This window comes from Neophocaena asiaeorientalis, unplaced genomic scaffold (genome assembly GCF_003031525.2).
Source record: "Neophocaena asiaeorientalis asiaeorientalis breed wild unplaced genomic scaffold, Neophocaena_asiaeorientalis_V1.1 scaffold433, whole genome shotgun sequence".
In the NCBI taxonomy this organism is placed as follows: Eukaryota; Metazoa; Chordata; class Mammalia; order Artiodactyla; family Phocoenidae; genus Neophocaena; species Neophocaena asiaeorientalis.
In genome coordinates, this window is record NW_020175040.1 from 724,123 (window position 1) to 744,446 (window position 20,324).

General features: G+C 50.3%; 1 protein-coding gene across 1 annotated transcript in view; it reads right to left on the minus strand.

The window, feature by feature from the left end:
* HDAC11 (histone deacetylase 11) overlaps positions 1–289 on the minus strand; it is a 14,359-nt gene extending 14,070 nt beyond the window's left edge. The window contains exon 1 of the mRNA XM_024763437.1: positions 48–289. Within this exon, the coding sequence (XP_024619205.1) occupies positions 48–49 (2 nt within the window). The 5' untranslated portion in view covers positions 50–289. The remainder of the gene's footprint in view (positions 1–47) is intronic.
* Positions 290–20,324: the final 20,035 nt, after the last annotated feature.

Below are 20,324 nucleotides of genomic sequence, written 5' to 3' on the forward strand. Positions count from 1 at the left end.
CCCGGGGCCCCACCCCGCGCCCCCATCCCCGCCCCCGCCGCACTCACATGCCGGGGCCGGGCCCTCCCAGCGCTGCCACCACACCGCGACCGGGCGGGCCGGGGAGCGGCCCCGCCCAGGACACGCCCCCGGCCTCTGTCGTCTCCACTGGGGGCGGTGCTCCGAAGATTCGGCTCCGCCCCGCCTCCACTCACGCCTGCGTCACAGCACAGAGGTCTGGAGTGCCGCACAGAGCGCCTCTGCGGGAGGGAGGCCACGCCAACGCCCTTCAAGCGCGAAGTGCCCCCTTCCTCAGACCAACACCCAGTGAGATCTCGCCCGGCTTGGAAGCCGCGCCCCTTATGGGGAGGACCACTCGTCCCAGAGTTGGAACTGGAGGCATAGCCCCGCCCCATAGGAGGGGCCAGCCTATGCCCCGCCCCCGGCCGCCAGGCCTTCCTGCGCGGTCTCAAGGCTTGGGCGTCCTGGGTGTTAGGGACGACGGGCTTCCCGGCGGACTCCGAGGCGGAGCCGCTGTGTGGCCTTGGGCAAGCGTCCGGGCTCTGTGGTCTCTGTTTCCACGAGTAAAATGGAAGAGTGGGGGCCGTGTGTTCTGGCCCTGACATCTCGACCTAATGGGATGCATGACCACACTGACCTGAGGCCACCCACTCCCCCCCACTGCCCAGCCCCATCTGGCGGCTCTGACATGAGACGAGCGCTCTCCACACAGTTCTTTAGGCTCTCTGAGCCTCAGTGACCTTACCAGTAGAATCAGACTGGTGATCCAGTCTTCAGGGCAGGGTACAGTTGCTTATCTGCACACTCACCCCTGCCCCGCCCCGGGAAGCCAAGAGGAGCCCGGCAACAGCTGAGAGTGTCTTGGGGCTGGATCCTGGGAGGAGGCCCCAACAATAGAGCCCCAGAGGACAGAGACAATGGGCTTCTCTGTAGGCCCAGCTGCCCCGCCCACCAAACAGAAGCAGCTGACCCCAGGGCTGCCAGGAGCAGGGCAGCTGAGATCGCTGTGTCGGTGTGACGGGGGTGGAGGTGAGGGGGCACCATGAAGGGGAAGGGCACAGACGTTTGAACAGTGCCCTGCACGTGCCCATCACCTGATTGCACGATGACCCTGGATTCTCACAACCTAATCCTATGAGGGTTACCATCATCACCCCAATTTTATCATGAGGTAACTGAGGTTCAGGTCTGGATTAAACCCAGACCGCCGCCTGCCTGCAGCGCTGTGGCCTTGGGTAACTGGCTTCGGCTCTCTGGTCCTTCATTTCTGTGTCTGAAATGAAGTGATGCCTGCCCCTCCACCCATGGGGAGGCTGAGAGAATCCAAAGAGGTAATCGTGCTAATTATTATTTAAATAGCACATAGCTTGTGTTAGGTTCAATTCTAAAAGCTTTACGCTCATTTGATCCTTACAGCACCACTAGGAGTGGAACTATGGTTATCCCCAGTTTACAGATGAGGAAACTGGGGCACAGAATGAAGTAATTTGCCAAAAGGTCAGGGATGTGGACAGACAAAATATAGCCACAGAAAGAAAAAAATTAATATTTAATAACAACAAGGGAGAAAGTGCACACAGTGGTCCTGTGTCATTGAGAGAGGCTGACTTCATCTCAGGAGCTTGCTCTGTGGTTTGGGAAGTCACATGGATGAACCTCTTGTTGAGAGAACAAAGATCTGGGGCAGACTGGATAGGAGAGCTGAGGCCAAAAAGAGTGGGACTGCTCTGGGGAAGAGGGTTTTTTAAGTTGTGTCCTGTGTGGCTGAGGAGAGAGGTGCTCTGAGGAGCCCTGCGGCTTGAGAACACCTTCAAACCTCCATGCCAGCCTGGACCACCTACACACGCTATTACTTCTGGGAGAAATAAACTATGTTATTCGTGCTGAGTGTTTGGGGGCCTCTTTGTTACAGAATCCTAGTCTATCTGCTCACCAACACACCACACTGGGACAAAGCAGCGAACCCAGCAGGCAAGATCTAAACGGCTTTGTCAAGCTCACAGGTTAGGGGGAGAGACAAATCTTAACCTACCCAGGAAACAAATAATCATGATTACAAAGTGTCGAGAAGTGTTATGAAAGGGACAAGGTGTGATGGTGAGAGAGAATGAGGGGGCGCCTGATTTAGACAGTGATTAGGAAGGCCCCTTGGAAGAGTTTATTATCTTTCACTTTTTAACCATGTATATCTTATTTTAAACGTCAGTGCGCCAAAACGAGACCCTGAATTATCGAACATGTATATTCTTTCCCCCCTTTCATGAAGTCTTGGAATATATTTCAACTGAAAGTCAATAAGGAGCCCCCAAAACATAACACTTCTTTTGAACAATACAGTTATACAAAGGACAACATGAACTGTAGAAATGCACCAAAGGTGAGTAATAATTGGCACAGACCCAATATTTCAGTATTAGTTAATACTAGTTAAGTTGACATGGTTTTAAAACCATGTCCTTTAAGTTCACGTAAGCACCCCTCTTTCCATTCCACTGCTGTACCTTGGCAATTTTGTCCATATTTAACACCACAGCGACAATAAGGACAATTATATTAGCTAGTATCCGTTAAACCCTGAATCAGGGCCAAAGCACCGCCAAGTATGTAAAATGTGTTTTGCTATTTGTTTATTGATGAAGAGACGATTTTTTAAACAAGCAAAGAAAACTGCAAGTGCAGAGGCATGGATGCCAGAAGGAGCTTGTATTCAAGAAACAGAAAAAGGGGAGTGTATATTTTATTCCTGCCACAATGTGAAACTGTAAGTAATAGGCAGGGTCTCAGGAGAAAAGAGAGGACCCACTCAGTGGTTTATTGAAAACAGTTTAATGAAGGGGTAATTTATCTGAAGTGTGTGTTTGGAGAAGGTGTTCAGGGTGTGGAGGAGAATCAACAGGGGATGGTACAGTACTGGCGCTGGCAACAGTGGGAAGCCTTCATCCCCTAAACCTGAAGAGAGTGGGGGAGGAGTGGTTTTCTGGAAGAAGTGAGAGCTGCAGGTATGAGTCAAGGATCCTCTGGGAAGAGCAGCGTTTAGAGAGATTCAGCCACTGCCAAAACTGAGGGTTGGTAGGGAAAATACCCCAACTTTTCTCTCCTCCCACCCTCGGATGCCCACTGATGCTTCCCATTGGCTGTCTCCCACTGGTGCCTCCCATTGGCTAGGTCCCATTGGCTATCTTCCTTTGGTGCCTCCCATTGGTTGAAGCCAACTTGGAGCCTAGCCAAGGAAGCCCAGGTGATGATGTCCACAGAGGTGAGCTTCATGAGGGGACACAAAGCAGAGTGGAAAGCTGTAGCAAGTGCATCTGGGGGATGGGGATAAGCGGAGAATAACCACTGGTGTTCTAGGTGACCTTGGAGTTTTCTGCAGACCTTTCTGAGCCAACTCTATAACAGGAGTGAGTTAGACTTGAAAATCGACCCTGTCCCCAGTACTGTTGACCCAGAGCACTCACAGGGCCTGTCACCATGGAAACCTGAAACTCGGCTCGGCCACCTCTGCCTACCATCCAAACAATACCCCAAATCAAAGAGCTGGTCCAAGAGCTGACCAGGTGGCACATCTGTAGAGCCTCGGGCCTTAGCCTCAGAGAGACAGGTTGGCAGGGCCTATCGAGACCAGCAGGGATGTTTGGACGTCCTGGGTGGGATGAAATCATCGCTCCCATCTCTGGACTCCTAGCGGCAGTTTGCTCCGCCAGGGAGGACTGGCCCTGAGGGAACTCACTCCACAGCCACGGCATCTCAGCCCACAGCTGCCTGGTCTCTGTCACTTGAGGGCCCGGGAGGCCAGCAACAAACAGCGCACAGGCACTCGGGGTGTCCCTCAGCTGCACACAAGGAGGGATACACACCCCACAGCCACAGGCAACCACCCACCGCATCACACCCAGATACACACAACAACGCATACGCGCCCACAGCGCGGTCCACCACGCCCAGCCCATGACCCTCCACCCCGGCCAATTCTTCCATTCTTCCAGTACCAGTTTTCCGGATTGTCCCGGGATGAAGGTAGGATGCCCCTCAGTCTGCCCCTGTGGATCCCTGATGTCTGCTTCATCGAGGTGCCTCTGCCCCAGAGGGGGATGTTCCTGGAACACAGATCTTGAAGGAGGAAAGGAAGGATGAAGGGCAGGAGGGAGGGAGGGAGGGAGACAGAGACATAGATGTGTGAGAGCACGATATAAATATGTCAGGGGCAGATTCAGGTTTTGTTGGGCCCGATGTTTATTCATTGGGGGAGGGAGAAGTTCTTCCAAAAAAGGAGAGTCAAACTATGAAAACAGATTAGAGACAGACCTTGGAAGGGGCCTGTGTCAGTGAGGGCCCTGGAGTTTGACAGCAAAGCGACTTCTAACACATGCGTCAAACACAGACGTGTAAGCCCATCAACACGTGTGGGAGCATAGACACAGGTGCCCGGACTCCAGACCCGCTCCAGGTGGCTAGCAGGGGCTGGGCCCCTGTGGGCACCAGCTTCAGAGACCCCTGCAGCCCACGCTTGGAAAGCGGGCTTCGGCCCAGCTGCTTCACGCCAAGAGAGCATCCTCTCGGAGCCATCCCCATCTGTGTTCTTGCTGTTTCCGAGGAGTGGACCCTGCTCCTGCCTCCTCACCTGGACCCCAACTCCAAGCTCACCTCCCCCATATGAGCTGGCTTCACACCAGATGGGCAGGACGAGGAGGGGATGGCAGCTGCCTCTGGAGAGAGGTTCCTGCTCTCAGTGAAGTGGACCCCTCCCCCAACCCACCTGTCCCAGCCCTTCCCCCAGGATGGTAAACAGGCCCGGAGAGGGAGGGCATGAGTTCTGTGCCGATCCTTATGGGGAATAGCTGTACATCTCTCACATACACACACACACACACACACACACACACACACACACACACACAGAACCATCACACATTTGTCTGGAATGCAAGAGATTTTACAAGGTTTTCTTTTTCAATATAGAAAAAAATAATGAAAATGGCTTGTAATGCCACCGCACAGATAATCCCAGTGGCATTTAAAAAATAAAGTTAATGTACACGCACATGTAGAAAATGTAAACAGTTCCAAAAAGATAATAAAATAAAAACTAAAAGCTTTTCTATCACGGTCCCTCTCCCTGGAGATGATCGCTCTTTGCATTTCCTTCCTGAATACTTTGGTATAGCAGCGTTTTTACTGATTAACAAAGGATCACACTCTGCCCACTATTTTGTACCTTGCAAGTTTTGCACCTAAACGTTATCTCTGCTGAGCTCTCCAGATCAACACGGCCTGATCTCTACCTTATTTTTTTTTTTTGCGGTACGCAGGCCTCTCACCGCTGTGGCCTCTCCCGCTGCGGAGCACAGGCTCCGGACGCGCAGGCCCAGCGGCCATGGCTCACGGGCCCAGCCGCTCCGCGGCATGTGGGATCTTTCCGGACCGGGGCACGAACCCGTGTCCCCCGCATCGGCAGGCGGACTCTCAACCACTGCGCCACCAGGGAAGCCCCTCTACCTTCTTTTTAATGCTTGTACTCTATTCCCATTGTAGGATTGCATTCTCTGTCTCTGCATGTTTATTTAGTTTCTTTGCTGTTACAAAGCCCCGACAGCAGCTCCTTGGTATACCCGGATGTACGAAATTTCCACAGGGTCAGTTAGAAGTAGAAACCCTGGGCAGAAAGGTCTGTGCGTTTCTAATTCTGACGGAGATTTGCCAAAATGCTCTTCAAAAAGGTGGTACCGATTTCCACTTTTATCAACAATGTAAGAGAGAGTCTGTCTCCCTACACTCATTAATTTTGCCAATCTGGAGAGTGAAAAGTCATCTCTCAGTGTTTTCTTAACAGCTTTATTGAGATATAATTCACATTCTAAACAATTCACCCATTTCAGGTGGACAATTTAATCATTTTAGTATATTCAGTGCTGTGCAACCATCAGCATCTTCAATTTTAGAACAGTTTTGTCCCCCCACCAAAAAAAACCCTCTGTAACCACTAAGAGACACTGCCCCATTTCCCCATTTCCCCCAGCCCCAGACAACCATTAATCCACTTTCTGCATCTATAGATGGGCCTATTCTGGACGTTTCATAAAAATGAAATCATATAATAAATGGATTTTTGTGTCCGACTCATTTCACCCGGCATAATGCTGTCAAGGTTCATCCATGTGGTAGCAGGTCTCAGTATTTCATTCCTTTTTATGACAGGATAATACTCCACTATATGGATAGACCACATCTTGTTTATCATTGAGCAGATGATAGACATTTGGCTTGTTTCCACCTCTTGGCTATTGGAATGATGTTGCTAGGCACATTAGGGTTCATTTACTGTTGGGTTGTTTGTATGTTTCCTATTTGTGATATTGTGATTTATAATATAGTTGGTCTTGGCACAGAGCTCCAAAAACCCTTGGAATTTCGGGACTTGAGCCTTAAAGGTGTCTTTTGTTATGTTAATGACGTGCCTCTGGGACAGCTCCTAAGGGGGCGGGGGCTGTTTGCCAGGGGAGCCAATCCCTTGATTAGAGGGTTGGAACTTCCAGTCCCAGCCCCCCACCACCTCCAGGGAAGGGAGAGGGGCTGGAGGTTGAGTTCTATCACCAATGGCCAATGATTTAATTATTCATGCCTGTGTAATGAAGCCTCCATAAAAACACAAAAGGACGGGGTTCAGGGAACTTCCTGGTTGGTGAACCTGGGGACATTCGGGAAGAGTGGACGCCTGGAGAGGGAAGCTCCGCCCCTTCCCACATACCTTGCCCTGTGCATCTCCTCCACCTTGCTGTTCCTGAATTATATCCTTTTATAATAAACTGGTGATCTAGTAAGAAAACTTTTCCTGAGTTCCATGAGCCAAATTAATCAAACCCAAAGAGGCAGGTGTGGAACCTCAGACTTACAGCCTTGTTGGTCAGAAGTACGGAGGTGGGGGGCACCTGAACATGTGACTGGCCTCTGAAGTGGGGTGAGGGGACAGCCTTGTAGGACTGAGCCCTTAACCTGTGGGATCTGACACTACCTCTGGGTAGACAGTGTCAGAACTGAATTGTAGGACACCCAGCTGGTGTCACAGAATTGCTTGGTGTGGGGAAAAGAACCCACACAGCATAATTGGTGGGCAGAATTTTAGTTGATGTCAGAATCATACCACTGATTAGAGCTCTTTGTTAATCAAGAAAATGTAGTTCATTGTCTGGCACGCATGTTCTAAATAGATTTTTCTACTTCTTCATCCGTCTTTTGACGTCATTTACCATATTTTGTGACATTCAGAAATCAAATGTTTTTATGTTTTTAAACTTACTAACTTTTTCTCTTTAGGCTTATAACCAGCTTTGGAAGGTCTTTCCCACCATGATTATAAACTTATTCATAACTTCTTCAAGAACCTTCATGGTTTTTCCTTCCCCTCCCTCTTATTTTGTAACATTTAAGACTTTGATCCATATGGGATTTATTTTGGTGCCAGGAGTAAAGATCCAATGGTCTTCCCAAACGATCAAGTAATTATCTCAGCATTTCTAACTGAAGAAGCTTTCTTGTTGCCACCAATTTGAAATGCCACTTTACCAAAAATTACATGTTCCTGTGGGCCAAACCCGCTACGGGTCTTGCCAACCCAGTTGTTCTCAATCCTGGCTACATAACAGAATCCTCTGGAGGCATTTAAGAAAATACAAAATTTTAAATTTGTAGATCTAAAACTTTTTTAAAGGAAGAAAAGACCAATATCCAGTTGCCACCCTGTTGGATCAGAATCTCTGGGAATAGGGCCCAAGTATTGTTTTTTTCTTTTTTTCATTTGTTTTTTAGAAGCACTTTAGGCAATTCTAACGGGAAGCCAGGGCTGAGAAACACCACTCAGTAGCGCTCCACTGAGCTATCTAGCTACTTCTTTTCTACCAGAGTGTGTCTTTTTAGGGTTGGCCCCTGTCACTACTCTTCTTTTTCAGAATTATTTTGGCCATTCTTCACAGATGTAGTTTTCCAGGTGAACTTTATTATCATTTTGTCAATCCGGGGTGGGAAAAAAGCCTGTTACCCTCATTTGAGCCACACTGATCTAATATTCAGCCAACAGATATTTACTGAGCACCTACTATGTGCCAGGCACTGTTGTAGGCAGTGAGGATACAGCAGTGAATGAGAAAGATAAGAATCCCCACCTTCAAAGACCTTACCTCCTAGGGGAAGGGACAGACAATAAACACGTTAGTGGAGTCCAGGAAAGCTTCTTGGAGGAGGTGGCATTTGAGCTGAGGCTGCAGGAGGAAGAGGGAGTGAGGTGGGAAAGCTGGAACGGAGGTGGAGAGGGGCAGTGGTGGCACAGAAGCCTGGAGAAGAGAATTCCTCCTGAAGCAGGGACGGGTGTCACTGAGGATGAGGCCCAGGCAGTAGCCACTGGTGTTGAGAGCCTTTTGGTTATGGAGACAATAAGAGCGCAATTGGAGAGGGCTGAGAGGAGAATGGTAGGTGAGGCGGTGGGAACGGTCAGTGCAGATCACTGTTTGAAGGAATTTGCTGTGAGACGGAGAAGTAGGTGGAGGAGTTACGGGGCCAAGGGGAAGCCTTTGCGAGATGAAACTATTAAAGCAAAGGGATGCTCAGGAGAGAGGGGGAAGCTGCTGATGCATCGGGTGCCAGAGGGCAGGGGTGGAAGCCTGCGTGGAGGAGGCGGTATGGCTGGGGAGCCCAGTATGCGGGCAGGGGGAGGACACGGGCAGTGCTGGCCTCTGTGTCCTCTGAGCAGTGTGGACACGGCATCCGCCAGGGGGCATGTGGAGCAGGAGGAAGGGGCCATCTGGGGACAGGCGAGAAGATGTAAAACGATTTCCTGGGCCCGTGGGAAGGTGAGTCTCCTGGGGGAGGGTGGGCGGCTCGGGGAGAGCACTGTGCACCCATCTTCGTCTGTGCTGGAGGTGAGAATGGACAGCGTCTCCATGGAGTGTCTCCTTGTGGCTCCTGTCACGCCCCCACGGAGTCTTACTGCAAAGGTCTGTCCTGTACACTCCTCACACCATCGACTCCTAAGCGTTTTGTGAGCAGAACCTTTTCTTCTATTATCCTTTCTGCTGACAATCTACTTATAGGGAAAGTAATGACTTTTTTTTTTTTTTAAGCCTTTCTTATTTATTTATTTATTTATGGCTGTGTTGGGTCTTCGTTTATGTGCGAGGGCTTTCTCTAGTTGCGGCGAGCTGGGGCCACTCTTCATCGCGGTACGCGGGCCTCTCACTATCGCGGCCTCTCTTGCTGCGGAACACAGGCTCCAGACGCGCAGGCTCAGTAGTTGTGACGCACGGGCTTAGGTGCTCCGCGGCATGTGGGATCTTCCCAGACCGGGGCACGAACCCGTGTCCCCTGCATTGGCAGGCGGACTCTCAACCACTGTGCCACCAGGGAAGCCCCAAGTATTGACTTTTTATACCTTAATTTTGTGAACTTACTGAGTTTCCTTATAGTTTCAAGGCATTTTCCTCTCATTATCTTGGGCTTCCTCTCCACTATGTGTGCTGTCTTCTTACTCCTGCTCTTAGCTCATCTTTGTGCTGGCTTTAATGGAGATTAAAAGAGACTCTGGCTTTAATGGGGAGATTTCTAGCTAACCAGTCCCACTCCTACAAGTGCATACACGTCACAGCTAACGCCCCTCTGGCAGCCCGAAAGCAAGCGGGGACCACGTGGCGCAGGCTCCTGCCGAAGTTGGGGAACCTGCCACCTGGCCGGTCCACACGCAGCCAGGGCTGCTGGGCGCGGAGCTCTATGGATCGGAATGTGACGTGTATCCTGCACTCCCGGCTCATCGCTCCTGGTTAAATGCCGGCCCTAAGCTTGCCACCAAGGGGCTGAGTTTGGCACTCAGCCTGTGTCATCTTCCCGAGCCCAAGCTGGATGCCAGCAGCAGGGGTGGGCACGACTTCGTGGTCCCACAGGGTTAGCAGGACTTGAAGGGACTTTTTCCCGATTGGAAAATTTCACACATTTACAAACGTGGAGAGAATAGTACAAAAGAGCCCCAAGTCCCCAATATCTGGCCTCAACAACGATCAACTCATGACAAACTTGTTTCAACTGTACCTTTGCCTCCATTTGAAGCAAATCCCAGATAACATATCCTGAGATTCATTTTTTTTTTTTTTGCAGTACGCGGGCCTCTCACTGTTGGGGCCTCTCCCGCTGCACACAGGCTCCGGACGCGCAGGCTCAGCGGCCGTGGCTCACGGGCCCAGCGGCTCCGCGGCACGTGGTATCTTCCCGGACCGGGGCACGAGCCCGTGTCCCCTGCATCGGCAGGCGGACTCTCAACCACTGCGCCACCAGGGAGGCCCTGACCCTTGTTTGAGCAGGAGGCAAGAGCGGCCCACGGGTCTCTCTGCTGCACTGGCTGGGGCGGGGGTTTGCTGCAAACACTCAAATTGCTTCTTTTTTTTTTTTTTTTTATGTTTTTCTTTTTTAACGTCTTTATTGGGGTATAATTGCTTTACAATGGTGTGTTAGTTTCTGCTTTATCACAAAGTGAATCAGTTATACATATACATATGTTCCCATATCTCTTCCCTCTTGCGTCTCCCTCCCTCCCACCCTCCCTTATCCCACCCCTCCAGGCAGTCACAAAGCACCGAGCTGATCTCCCTGTGCTCTGCGGCTGCTTCCCGCTAGCTATCTACCTTACGTTTGGTCCATGCCATTGGAGTCTCCTGCTTAAGTAGCTGCTTCCTGAGCAGACTGTGCTCCCTGTCTGGAAATCTCACTCAACACCATCTTCTCTAAACTGGTGTGACCTTGCTCTTCTCATCTCATCTCTCTGCACTGGGATTTGCTTCCTGGTTTTGCCTGGTGGGTAGGACAGCTGGGTAGGTGATGGGTCGTGCAGGCATCTTTCACAGAGGGAGGAGCTCTTCTCATCATCACCCCTGCTCCCGGGCACTTGGCAACCTCACCACGAGGGGCAGGACCTGAGAACAGGCTGACTGGCCTCAATCCTGGATTTGCCACTAACCCCCGTGTGCTCTTGAGCAAATCTCTGTCCCTCTCTGGGCCTCAGGGGCCACTTAAGGTTTCTCCCAAATTAGGGCTACCAGGTTTAGCAAATAAAAGTGCAAGATGCTCATTTACATTTGAATTTCAGTAAACAGCAGAGTTTTTTTAAGTACATCCATGCAATATGGGACATACTTATACAAAAATTCTTCTGTTGTTTATCTAAAATTCAAATTTAACTAGGCATCTTGTATTTTATCTGAGAACTCTACTCCAGACGAAAAATTCTATTCCATTCCGCTCTCTGGAGGCAGCCTGATGCAGCGCTCAGAGCAGAGACTAGGGGTAATATAGGCCTGCGTGTAAAGCCCATATCTGCCACCCATTCCTGTGTGATCTTGGGCAAGTCACTTCACTTCTCTGAGTCTCGGTTTTCTGAATTATAAAATGGACAGGTTAATCCCTGGTTGGTTCTCTCTCAGGACTGATGTCGGCACATAAATTAAAGAACATTAATTAAACCCCCTTTACAGACTATAAAATGTGCTGCAATCTTGAACATTTATTAAGAAGTTACTATTTCAATTAAAAAAAAAAAAAAAGCTACTCTATGTAACACACTCTACCAAATATGAGAAACAGAGACATTTGGGAAGACATTTGTGTAAAAAAAGGAAAGCCTGACACTATCTATTTTTCACAGAATCCTTCCATAAAGGGAAATTCCATCATGAATCTGAATTATGACTGCTATGAACTGATAAGGAATTAGACACTTTAGGAAAAAAATAATCTGTGCAGTCTCGGGAAAGAGTCACACCTGGGCTTGATTCCAGAAAGAGTGGGAATAATTCCTCGGACACACTGGGCTTTCAAATTCCCATTTGGGACAGGATCTGATTAATCCAAAATGATCGAATTAATCAATTTGGGTGGAATCTTTCCCATATTTCCCTTGGGCCTTGGATGTGCCTCTGCTGTGACGGAAAAGCAGACTAATTCCCACCTTCCAGAAACCTAGACCAATAGGGTGGATGTCAGTGGAATGGCCTGCCCAGCACCCCCTCTTGTTAAAAGGACCCATCTCAGCCACCCAGAGTATGGGAGAAAATATTTGCAAATTACATATTGGTAATGGATTCCTGTCCAGAATATATAAAGAACTCCTATAACCCAATAACAAAAAACCAAACAATGCTATTCAAAAATGGCAAAGGACTTGAACAGATATTTCTCCAAAGAAGATATGCAGATGGCCAATAAACACATGAAAAGATGTTCAACGTCACTAATCATTAGAGAAATGGAAATCAAAACTACAATGAGTTACAATTTCACACTCATTAGGATGGCTATGAAACACACACACACACACAGAGAAAATGACGAGTGTTGGTGAGGCTATGGAGACGTTGGAAGCCTTATGTACTGTTTGTTGGTGGGAATGTAAGGTGGTGCAGCCACTGTGCAAAACATTTGGGCAATTCCTCAAAATATTAAACCAGTTCCACTTCTGGGTGTACACCCTAAAGAATTAGAAGCAGGGTCTCAAAGAGATATTTGGACGCCCATGTTTCTAGCAGCATTGCTCACCATAGCCAAAAGGTGTAAGTAATCCAAATGTCCAAAGATGGGCTAGTGGATACACAAAATGTGGTCCATCCATACAGTGGAATATTGATCAGTCTTGAAAGGGAAGGAGGGCTTCCCTGGTGGCGCAGTGGTTGAGAGTCTACCTGCCGATGCAGGGGACACGGGTTCGTGCCCCGGTCCGGGAGGATCCCACATGCCGCGGAGCGGCTGGGCCCGTGAGCCATGGCCGCTGAGCCTGCGCGTCCAGAGCCTGTGCTCCGCGACGGGAGAGGCCACAACAGTGAGAGGCCCGTGTACTGCAAAAAAAAAAAAGAATCCGTCTGCCAATGCAGGGGACACAGGTTCGATCCCTGGTCTGGGAAGATCCCACATGCCGCAGAGCAACTAAGCCCGTGCGCCACAACTACTGAGTCTGTGCTCTAGAGCCCATGAGCCACAACTACTGAAGCCTGCATGCCTAGAGCCCGTGCTCTGCAACAAGATAAGCCGCCGCAATGAGAAGCCCGCGCACCGCAACGAAGAGTAGCCCCGGCTCGCCACAACTAGAGAAAGCCCGCGTACAGCAATGAAGACCCAATGCAGCCCCAAATAAATATATAAGTTTATAAAAAAAAAAAAGGGAAGGAGATTCTGACTCATGGTACAACGTGGATGAACCTTGAAGTCATTGTACGAAGTGAAATAAACCGGACACGAGAGGACAAATACTGTAAGATCCCACCTATATGAGGTCCCGAGACCACTAAAATTCATCGAGACAGAAGATAGAATGGTGGTTACCAGGGGCTGGGGGGAGGGAGAATGAAGAATTATTATAACGGGTACAGGGTTTTAGGTTGGCGTGATGAGAAACTTCTGGAGCTAGTAGTATGGTTGCACAACAATGTAGATATTCATAACACCACTGAATTGTATACTTCAAAATGGTTAAAATGGTAAGCTGTGTTATGTGTATTTTACCACAATAAAAAAATGAGGGGTAAGGAAGTGGCCTTTATAAAAAAAGGGCTCATCTCTTCTATTTGGGGAAGCAGTCCTCCCCACTTCTCCCCCATCCAATGGGCTCTCCAGGGGTGGGCATTTAATTCATGTGGTCAAGGACACGTGACTTGAGCTGGACCAATGAAAACCCTTCCTGAGATTGTTCCTGGAACTCTCGGAAAAGGCAGCTTCTCCCCTGAGGCTGCTAAGTTAATGGAAAAAGAATCTACAACAGGAGCGCTGGGGACCATCTTTGGGGCAACTCGGGAGAGGCTGGCTGAGAGGGAGGCCAATTCATCCTCATCAGGCAGCTGCGGGGACAAGGCCCAGAGGGTTTGAGCCGGGCCCAGAGCCAGGTCAATGCGACCAGCTCCCCTAAGCTCCCTTTGTGCCAGTGTGTGCTGGATTTTCTGTCTCTGCCACACACAGACACACGGCCCCAGTCTGCTAAGATGCACGGAGAGAGGCTTCACATGAAGACGAAATCCACCCAGTGGCTCAGCGAGGTGTTTCTGGTAGGCTCATGTGGGGTTCGTATACATCAAGCACCCACTGCACTGCTGTCTCGCGTGGTGGCACCTTCTCCCTGTGTTTGGGATCCAGCAGCCACAATCTCTGGGCATCCTGAGCAGGGCTTTTGGGGGTGGGCCATCTTTCAGGCCCCCCACCCCCCAAGCTCACCCCTCACGGCGGCGCTCAAGGCTGCCCCTGACTTGGCGGCCCCAGCTCTCTAGCCCGGAACACTCCACCCGCTTGACACTACGGCCACACTCTCTAATCCCCAGGAAGCAGGCTCTGCTTCGCAGCCTCAGCCTCTTCCTCTGCCGGACATGCCTTTCTGCTCTGTTCACCCCCATCTTTCACAGGTGGAATACCGACAGGAGCAAAGCAAAGCGCTACCCCTCAGAGACATGTCCCCGATTTCCATCCACTTAACTGGCACTTACCTCACTCTGACAGCCTGCCACAGCCCTCAGTTTGAACCAGGAGCAAAGAGTATTCTGTGATGTTTTGGGCAACAGGGCTCCAGCCTGTGCCTGTGCTGAGCTTGCTCTGGGGTTACAGCCATCCAGGCATATCTGAAGAGCCAACGGGACTGAGGAGGGGTCACTAAGTGGCCATTTTCAAGCCCCGAGGCTACACACGGGCCATCTCTGATTTTCAGTTTCCACATCTATAAAGGGTGGATGGAAAGTAATACTATCCACCTCATAGAGCTATTGTGAGGTTAAATGACACACTACATCCAGGACCACTATACCCCATGTTACCATTTACACTCAGGAGCTATATCATTGGCACACCTAACTTACAACAAATCCAACCTGAGAGAGGCAGCTCTTTTAACCCCTAAGCCTTCTGTAGTTCCCACCCCATTCAAATTACACCTTGGTCTCCACTGTCCCAAGGCAAGCCAGGCCAAATTGAAAAGAGAAAAAAGTTAATTATGAGCTTTGGAACTTCCCAAGGCCTTAACTTCTGTTAATTTCAGGTGTTTTAAGGAATTTTCAAGGTAAGTTGACTATAATGCATTTGGGCTCTAGAACCTGGTGTCCACAGAAGGCCCTTTATCTTCCTTGTCTCCTCCTCCAAGCCGGTGGATCTAGGGCCCTGGGGGCTGACTTAATCCAAGGGGCCCCGTCCTGCAGGCTGGCAAGTCCCGTCTGCAGCCTTGTTGCTGTAGCCGCTGCCTCCGGATTCGCTCTGGAACGTCAGCACTGTGGAATCTCGCTTTCTGCCTTGCCGGTTCTCTCCTGGCCCAGATACCTGAGCAGCTCTGTAAAGATAAGTCCGCGTGTGGCGTCAAGAAAGAGAGCACACAGACATCACTTTTGCCGGTTGTGATGGGCGCTGTGATGATGGGTGGTCATTTACTTGGTGCTGCAGGTGTCCAACTACAGGAACTTAGGGTGAGGTTCTGTTTTGAAGTGAGAGAAGTTGCTTTTTACAAGTTATATTTCATTTCTTTGTCTAGATGAACTCAAAAAGTCACTTTAGAATAAATTGTTATTATTTAGAGAAGAATTATAAGTGGCTCCTCTTAGTTTGCCTCAGTCTACTTAACTAAGTTATTGACTTAGTTTATCCAAAAAAGCAAGTGTGGAGGGGCACCCAAGACCGTGGGAGAAGGAGATTATAATGGGCTCCACTAGCTATCGAAGCTGGTGGCTGGGGAAAAGTTAAGAAATTTTGCATTGGGACCAAATTACCTCTTGGGCACAAAGTAAGCAATATCCCAGCCCATTCTCTTGAGATTCCACTATAGTAAACCTGTCTGACAGACCGGGGTGTTCCTGAATGAAGACACCTTGCAAGAACGGACATGTAGAGCCACCCACGGAGAAATCACCACTGGGGCATTCTGACTGGGGCTCAACACCAGGCCTAGTTGTGTAGGGGGGGGGGGAGCATATATTGTACCCAAACTAGGAACCCTGGCACGGTGGGCGTGATTTGGGGACAATGGCTGAATATGAGATTGTGAATCCAAGCCTTAAACCGTGTGGGACAGCACTGCGCCAGAACAGTGAGAACACGGGCCCACGGCCAGGCTGCACAGCTCAGGTGCTCCACAGAAACAGCGTGTGGTAGCACGGAAGTAATCCCAACCAAATCGCGCCCCGCTAGAGGCTGGATCCAGCTCTCTTTCAAGAGTTCCTTTGAATTGCTGGACTAATTCCTCAAAGTTTTCCAAAAATTCAGGAAGATAAACAACTTACCTAGTATGTGCACACTCAAATCTGTTTTAATTTGAAAAATTAGACGTGGACTTTATTTGTACCCCCAAGCTGCTAAACAAAGCACCAGTTACCCTTAATTTTGTTGTTAAATTGTCTTTTCAACGAACTTTCCTCGCTTTAGGCACAGTCCCTTCCTGAGGTTTCTTTTCTGCTTTCCTTGTTTGCTCCTAGGTCTGCAGTTATGACTGCAAAATCCTGGGCTTGATTATTGGATAAGGCTTAATGACCTCCCACTTAAAATGGAAAGGGGAAACTAGGCCAGGTGCATCTAAGACAATTAATTCCAATTTGTTTCCCAGCCTCGGCATTCATCCAGGACCGCCAAGCTGATCAATACTCCTGAATTCCGTCTAATCAGGGGTCAGTTTCCCAGGAAGCCTTGGTTGTGCTGGAACTTTGTGCAGGGGGAGGGAAACTTGAGACTTGGGGCTGGCAAAGAGGTGATGCCCTCTAAGGACCCCATCTGTATTGTCAGCGTATTAGAGCCCTCCCTTTTATTTACTGTCCTTTCAATACCCATTCTTCCTTTTTTAGAATCCTTTGAATTGATTGCGTTAAAAGCTTGGCTGCTAAAACTAGAAATAACAGCAAGCTTAAATCAGCTAGAATTTTATTTCTCTCTCATAAAAGTCAGTGTGGGTGACCCAGGACAGGTAATCCAACTCTGGAATAATCCAGGATGTTGCTCTGCCGTCTCCTGTGCATGGCTTCTTGGGTCTAAAACGACTGCCCGAGCTTCCACCGGCCTGCCCTCTGTGCCCTTTCCATAAGCAGCTAAATAGGAAGGGAAGGGCAAGCACGTTCCTCCCGAGTCCTCGCCCCAGGAGCTGCTCCTGTGACTCTGCTTTTATACTACTGGACAAGAGCCGCTCATAGGACTGCTTACATCCTATTGGCCAGGAGTGACTCACATGACTCTGCTTACATCCTATTGGCCACAACTTAGTCACATGACTGCGGCTGCAAGAGAGTGGGGAATGTGTTTAGCTGGCCGTCCGGGGCGCTGCTAAAGTGCATGGCTTCTGTTAGGAGGGCAGGGAGAGTTGAGTGGCCCAGGAGCCCCAGTGGAGTGGACCTTTGGTGGCAGTATATAGAGCAGCCAAGGGCAGAGGACGGAGAGCCACCCTCTCCGTTGCAGGTTGGGTTCCCAGGGAGCCAATCTCAACAGGGGGGAGGGGGTCTTGGACTAAGGGAAGCACGACTGGGCAAAGCAAGCAACTTAACTGCCACACAGTTGCAGAAAGGCCTCAGGGGATGCGGGGGTGGAGGAGCTCGTGACGGAAGGAGCTCTGGAGCGGAGCTGGCCCTTCACAGAGACGAGCGAAGTTGAAGCGGCTGGTGGGAAAGGACACACAGCGGGCCTTTGTAAACACCCTGCCCTCCCTGTCACTGGGTGTGGTCGTTGGATGTGCTGCATTCGCTTTGGGTGAAGCAAGCCCCCACTTCCACCCAGGACAGGCTATGAGGGAGGAGCGCAGATGAGCTGCCAGTGGGCAAGCGTTCTGACAGCCAGAGAAACAGCGCTTCAGCCCAGAGGGGCGTCCATTACATCCTCCTTCACCAGCCCAGCCAGGGGAGTGTGGAGAGGCTTGTGAGGTACGTTTGGCCGACCCACTGCTGTTACCCAGGGTTGGATCCTTCAGCGGGGAGCCACGGTCATGAATGATCGTGCCACTGAAGCAAATGTGGGTCCGCTGGCCTGAGCGCAGTAAAGCCGATCTGCTGACACCGGGTTGTCGTGAAGGAAATCACAGCGTTTATTGCAGGCGCCAAGCAAGTAGGCAAGGTAGCCAATGCTTAAAGGGCCCAAACTTCTCGAAGGCTTTCAGGAAAAGGTTGTTTTTTGTTTGTGGTACGCGGGCCTCTCACCGTTGTGGCCTCTCCTGTTGCGGAGCACAGGCTCCGGACGCGCAGGCTCAGCGGCCACGGCTCACGGGCCCAGCCGCTCCGTGGCATATGGGATCTTCCCGGACCGGGGCACGAACCCGCGTCCCCTGCATCGGCAGGCGGACTCTCAACCACTGCGCCACCAGGGAAGCCCAGGAGAAGGTTTTTAAAGATGAAGTGAGGGAGGTATGTTGTGGGGTGTGTGATCAGGTCATGGACATTCTTCTGATTGGTTGGTGGTGAGGTAACCAAGAGTCAACATCATCGATCTTCTGATTCCAGCCCGTCTGGGGTCTGTGGGCTTGTAGGGAGCATACAGTTAATTTCTTCCACCTGGTGGGGGTCTCAGTGTCCGCAAAACAGCTCAAAGGACATGATTCAGGACATTATCTGTAGCCCTTGAGGAGGAACTAAAGGTCCTTGACTTTGTCTAATGGCTAAACTGTTATTATTTTGTCTTGCTTGGCTGTTTTCCTTTCTTTGTGCATGTTGTCACTTCTCTGATTAAATGTACTCTTTGGAACTTGGGGAACGCCTAGGAGACTGAAGTTTTCCTACAGAAAAGAGGCAGGCAGAGGACACGGTTGGGGGCCTGTTTCGGGAAGGTCCCTTAGGGTCCTCCTCGGTTACAGTTGGAGGCCATACTGACTGTCCTGAAGTGGGGACATGCGGAGTGGCCCATTCCTGCTCCTGTAGCAGGACCTCTGGTAAAGATCCTGCTGCCCGACCCCCTACCACTAGCACCCTGGGTTCTGGCCCGTATTGCCAGCCTTTTTCTCCAGGCTCCCTGTCATCCTGGAGCCCCTAGTACCCTTCAGTAAGCCCCACTTTTGGATTAAGTGAGCCAGAGTAGGTATTGCCAGACTTAAGAAGGGCAGGCCCTCCCGGCCAGACTGGTCTCTTTGCACTGCCCTCACCCCCAGCCCCTGGTCAGAGGGATCAATCCTTCACCCCTCTGCTTTAGACTTTACAAGGGTGAATAGGAAGGGACCAGTTCCCTTCAGGGTAGAGTTTGCCCCAAATCCTCAGGACACATCCTGCTTCTACTCTCTGAGGCCCAGGGAGCCACGGGGTGCAGCCTTGCCTTGGGATCAAGGAGGCGAGCTTCCAGACAGGAAGTGACTCGTACCCTAGGTATTGCTCACTCAGAGGTAAGCAGGTCACCAGGAAAGGCAAAAGAACATGGGGCATCTGAAATGGACCTAGCACAGCATTTCCAGACACTGTCCCCTCCTTCCCTTGGCTCCTCATTGTACAGGTAGAGGAACTGAGGCCCAGAGAAGGGCAGTGACTTACCGGGTGTAACACAGCACAGGAGGAGGGAACAAGAGGAAGCCCTACGGGTCTCTGAGGGTCAGGGCATGCTCCTATGCAGTGTTGCACCAGCTGTTGCGTGGCTGCAAGTGAATCACACCCTTCCCACTCATCTGGATTTGTGGGACTGGTTTACTGGTAATGTATCCCCTCCCCACGAGGAGCCAGACTGAAATTCCTGCACCACGGTGGTCACAAGATGGGGTATCGTGTGGTCTGTCTTTCAGCCCCAGATTCTTCAGCTGCCTGTTGTGTGATTCTTGGAAGTTACTTGGACTCAGTTTTCTCGTCTATTAAATGAAGATGATTAAACCTATCTCATAGGACTTTAAGGATCAAATTCCCTCACTCCAGAAATACTCTGTGAGCAAATCCTAGCTACTGGGATACAGAAATGAGCAATACCAACAACAAACCAGACTGCTTCCTGCCCTCAAGGAACGTATATTCTAGGTGGGAGAGGCACACAAAAGACACTAAGAAAATATGTAAATAAGCCATTTCTGCTGTGGGAAAGATGAGACGGGGTGACGGGTGAAGACCGAGTTAGGGGGGCCGCTTTGTCTGGAGTGGGCAGGGAGGAGGTGATGTCTGAGCTGGGACCAGAGTGATGAGCAGGACACAGGCAAGGTGAGGGCTGGTGAAGAGAATTCTCAGAATGCCGGGGAGAAAGTCCCCTGCCGACTGTGAGAGGTGGCCCCAGATTCCCATAGCTGCCGTTCCGAGGCAGCTGAAGGACCGTGTGACCAAGAGAAAGGCCAAGGCCAGCTTTCTATCTTGGAGCAAGACCTTCAGCTGTCTCATGTGCACCTCTGTGAAATGGAAATAAAGATCACC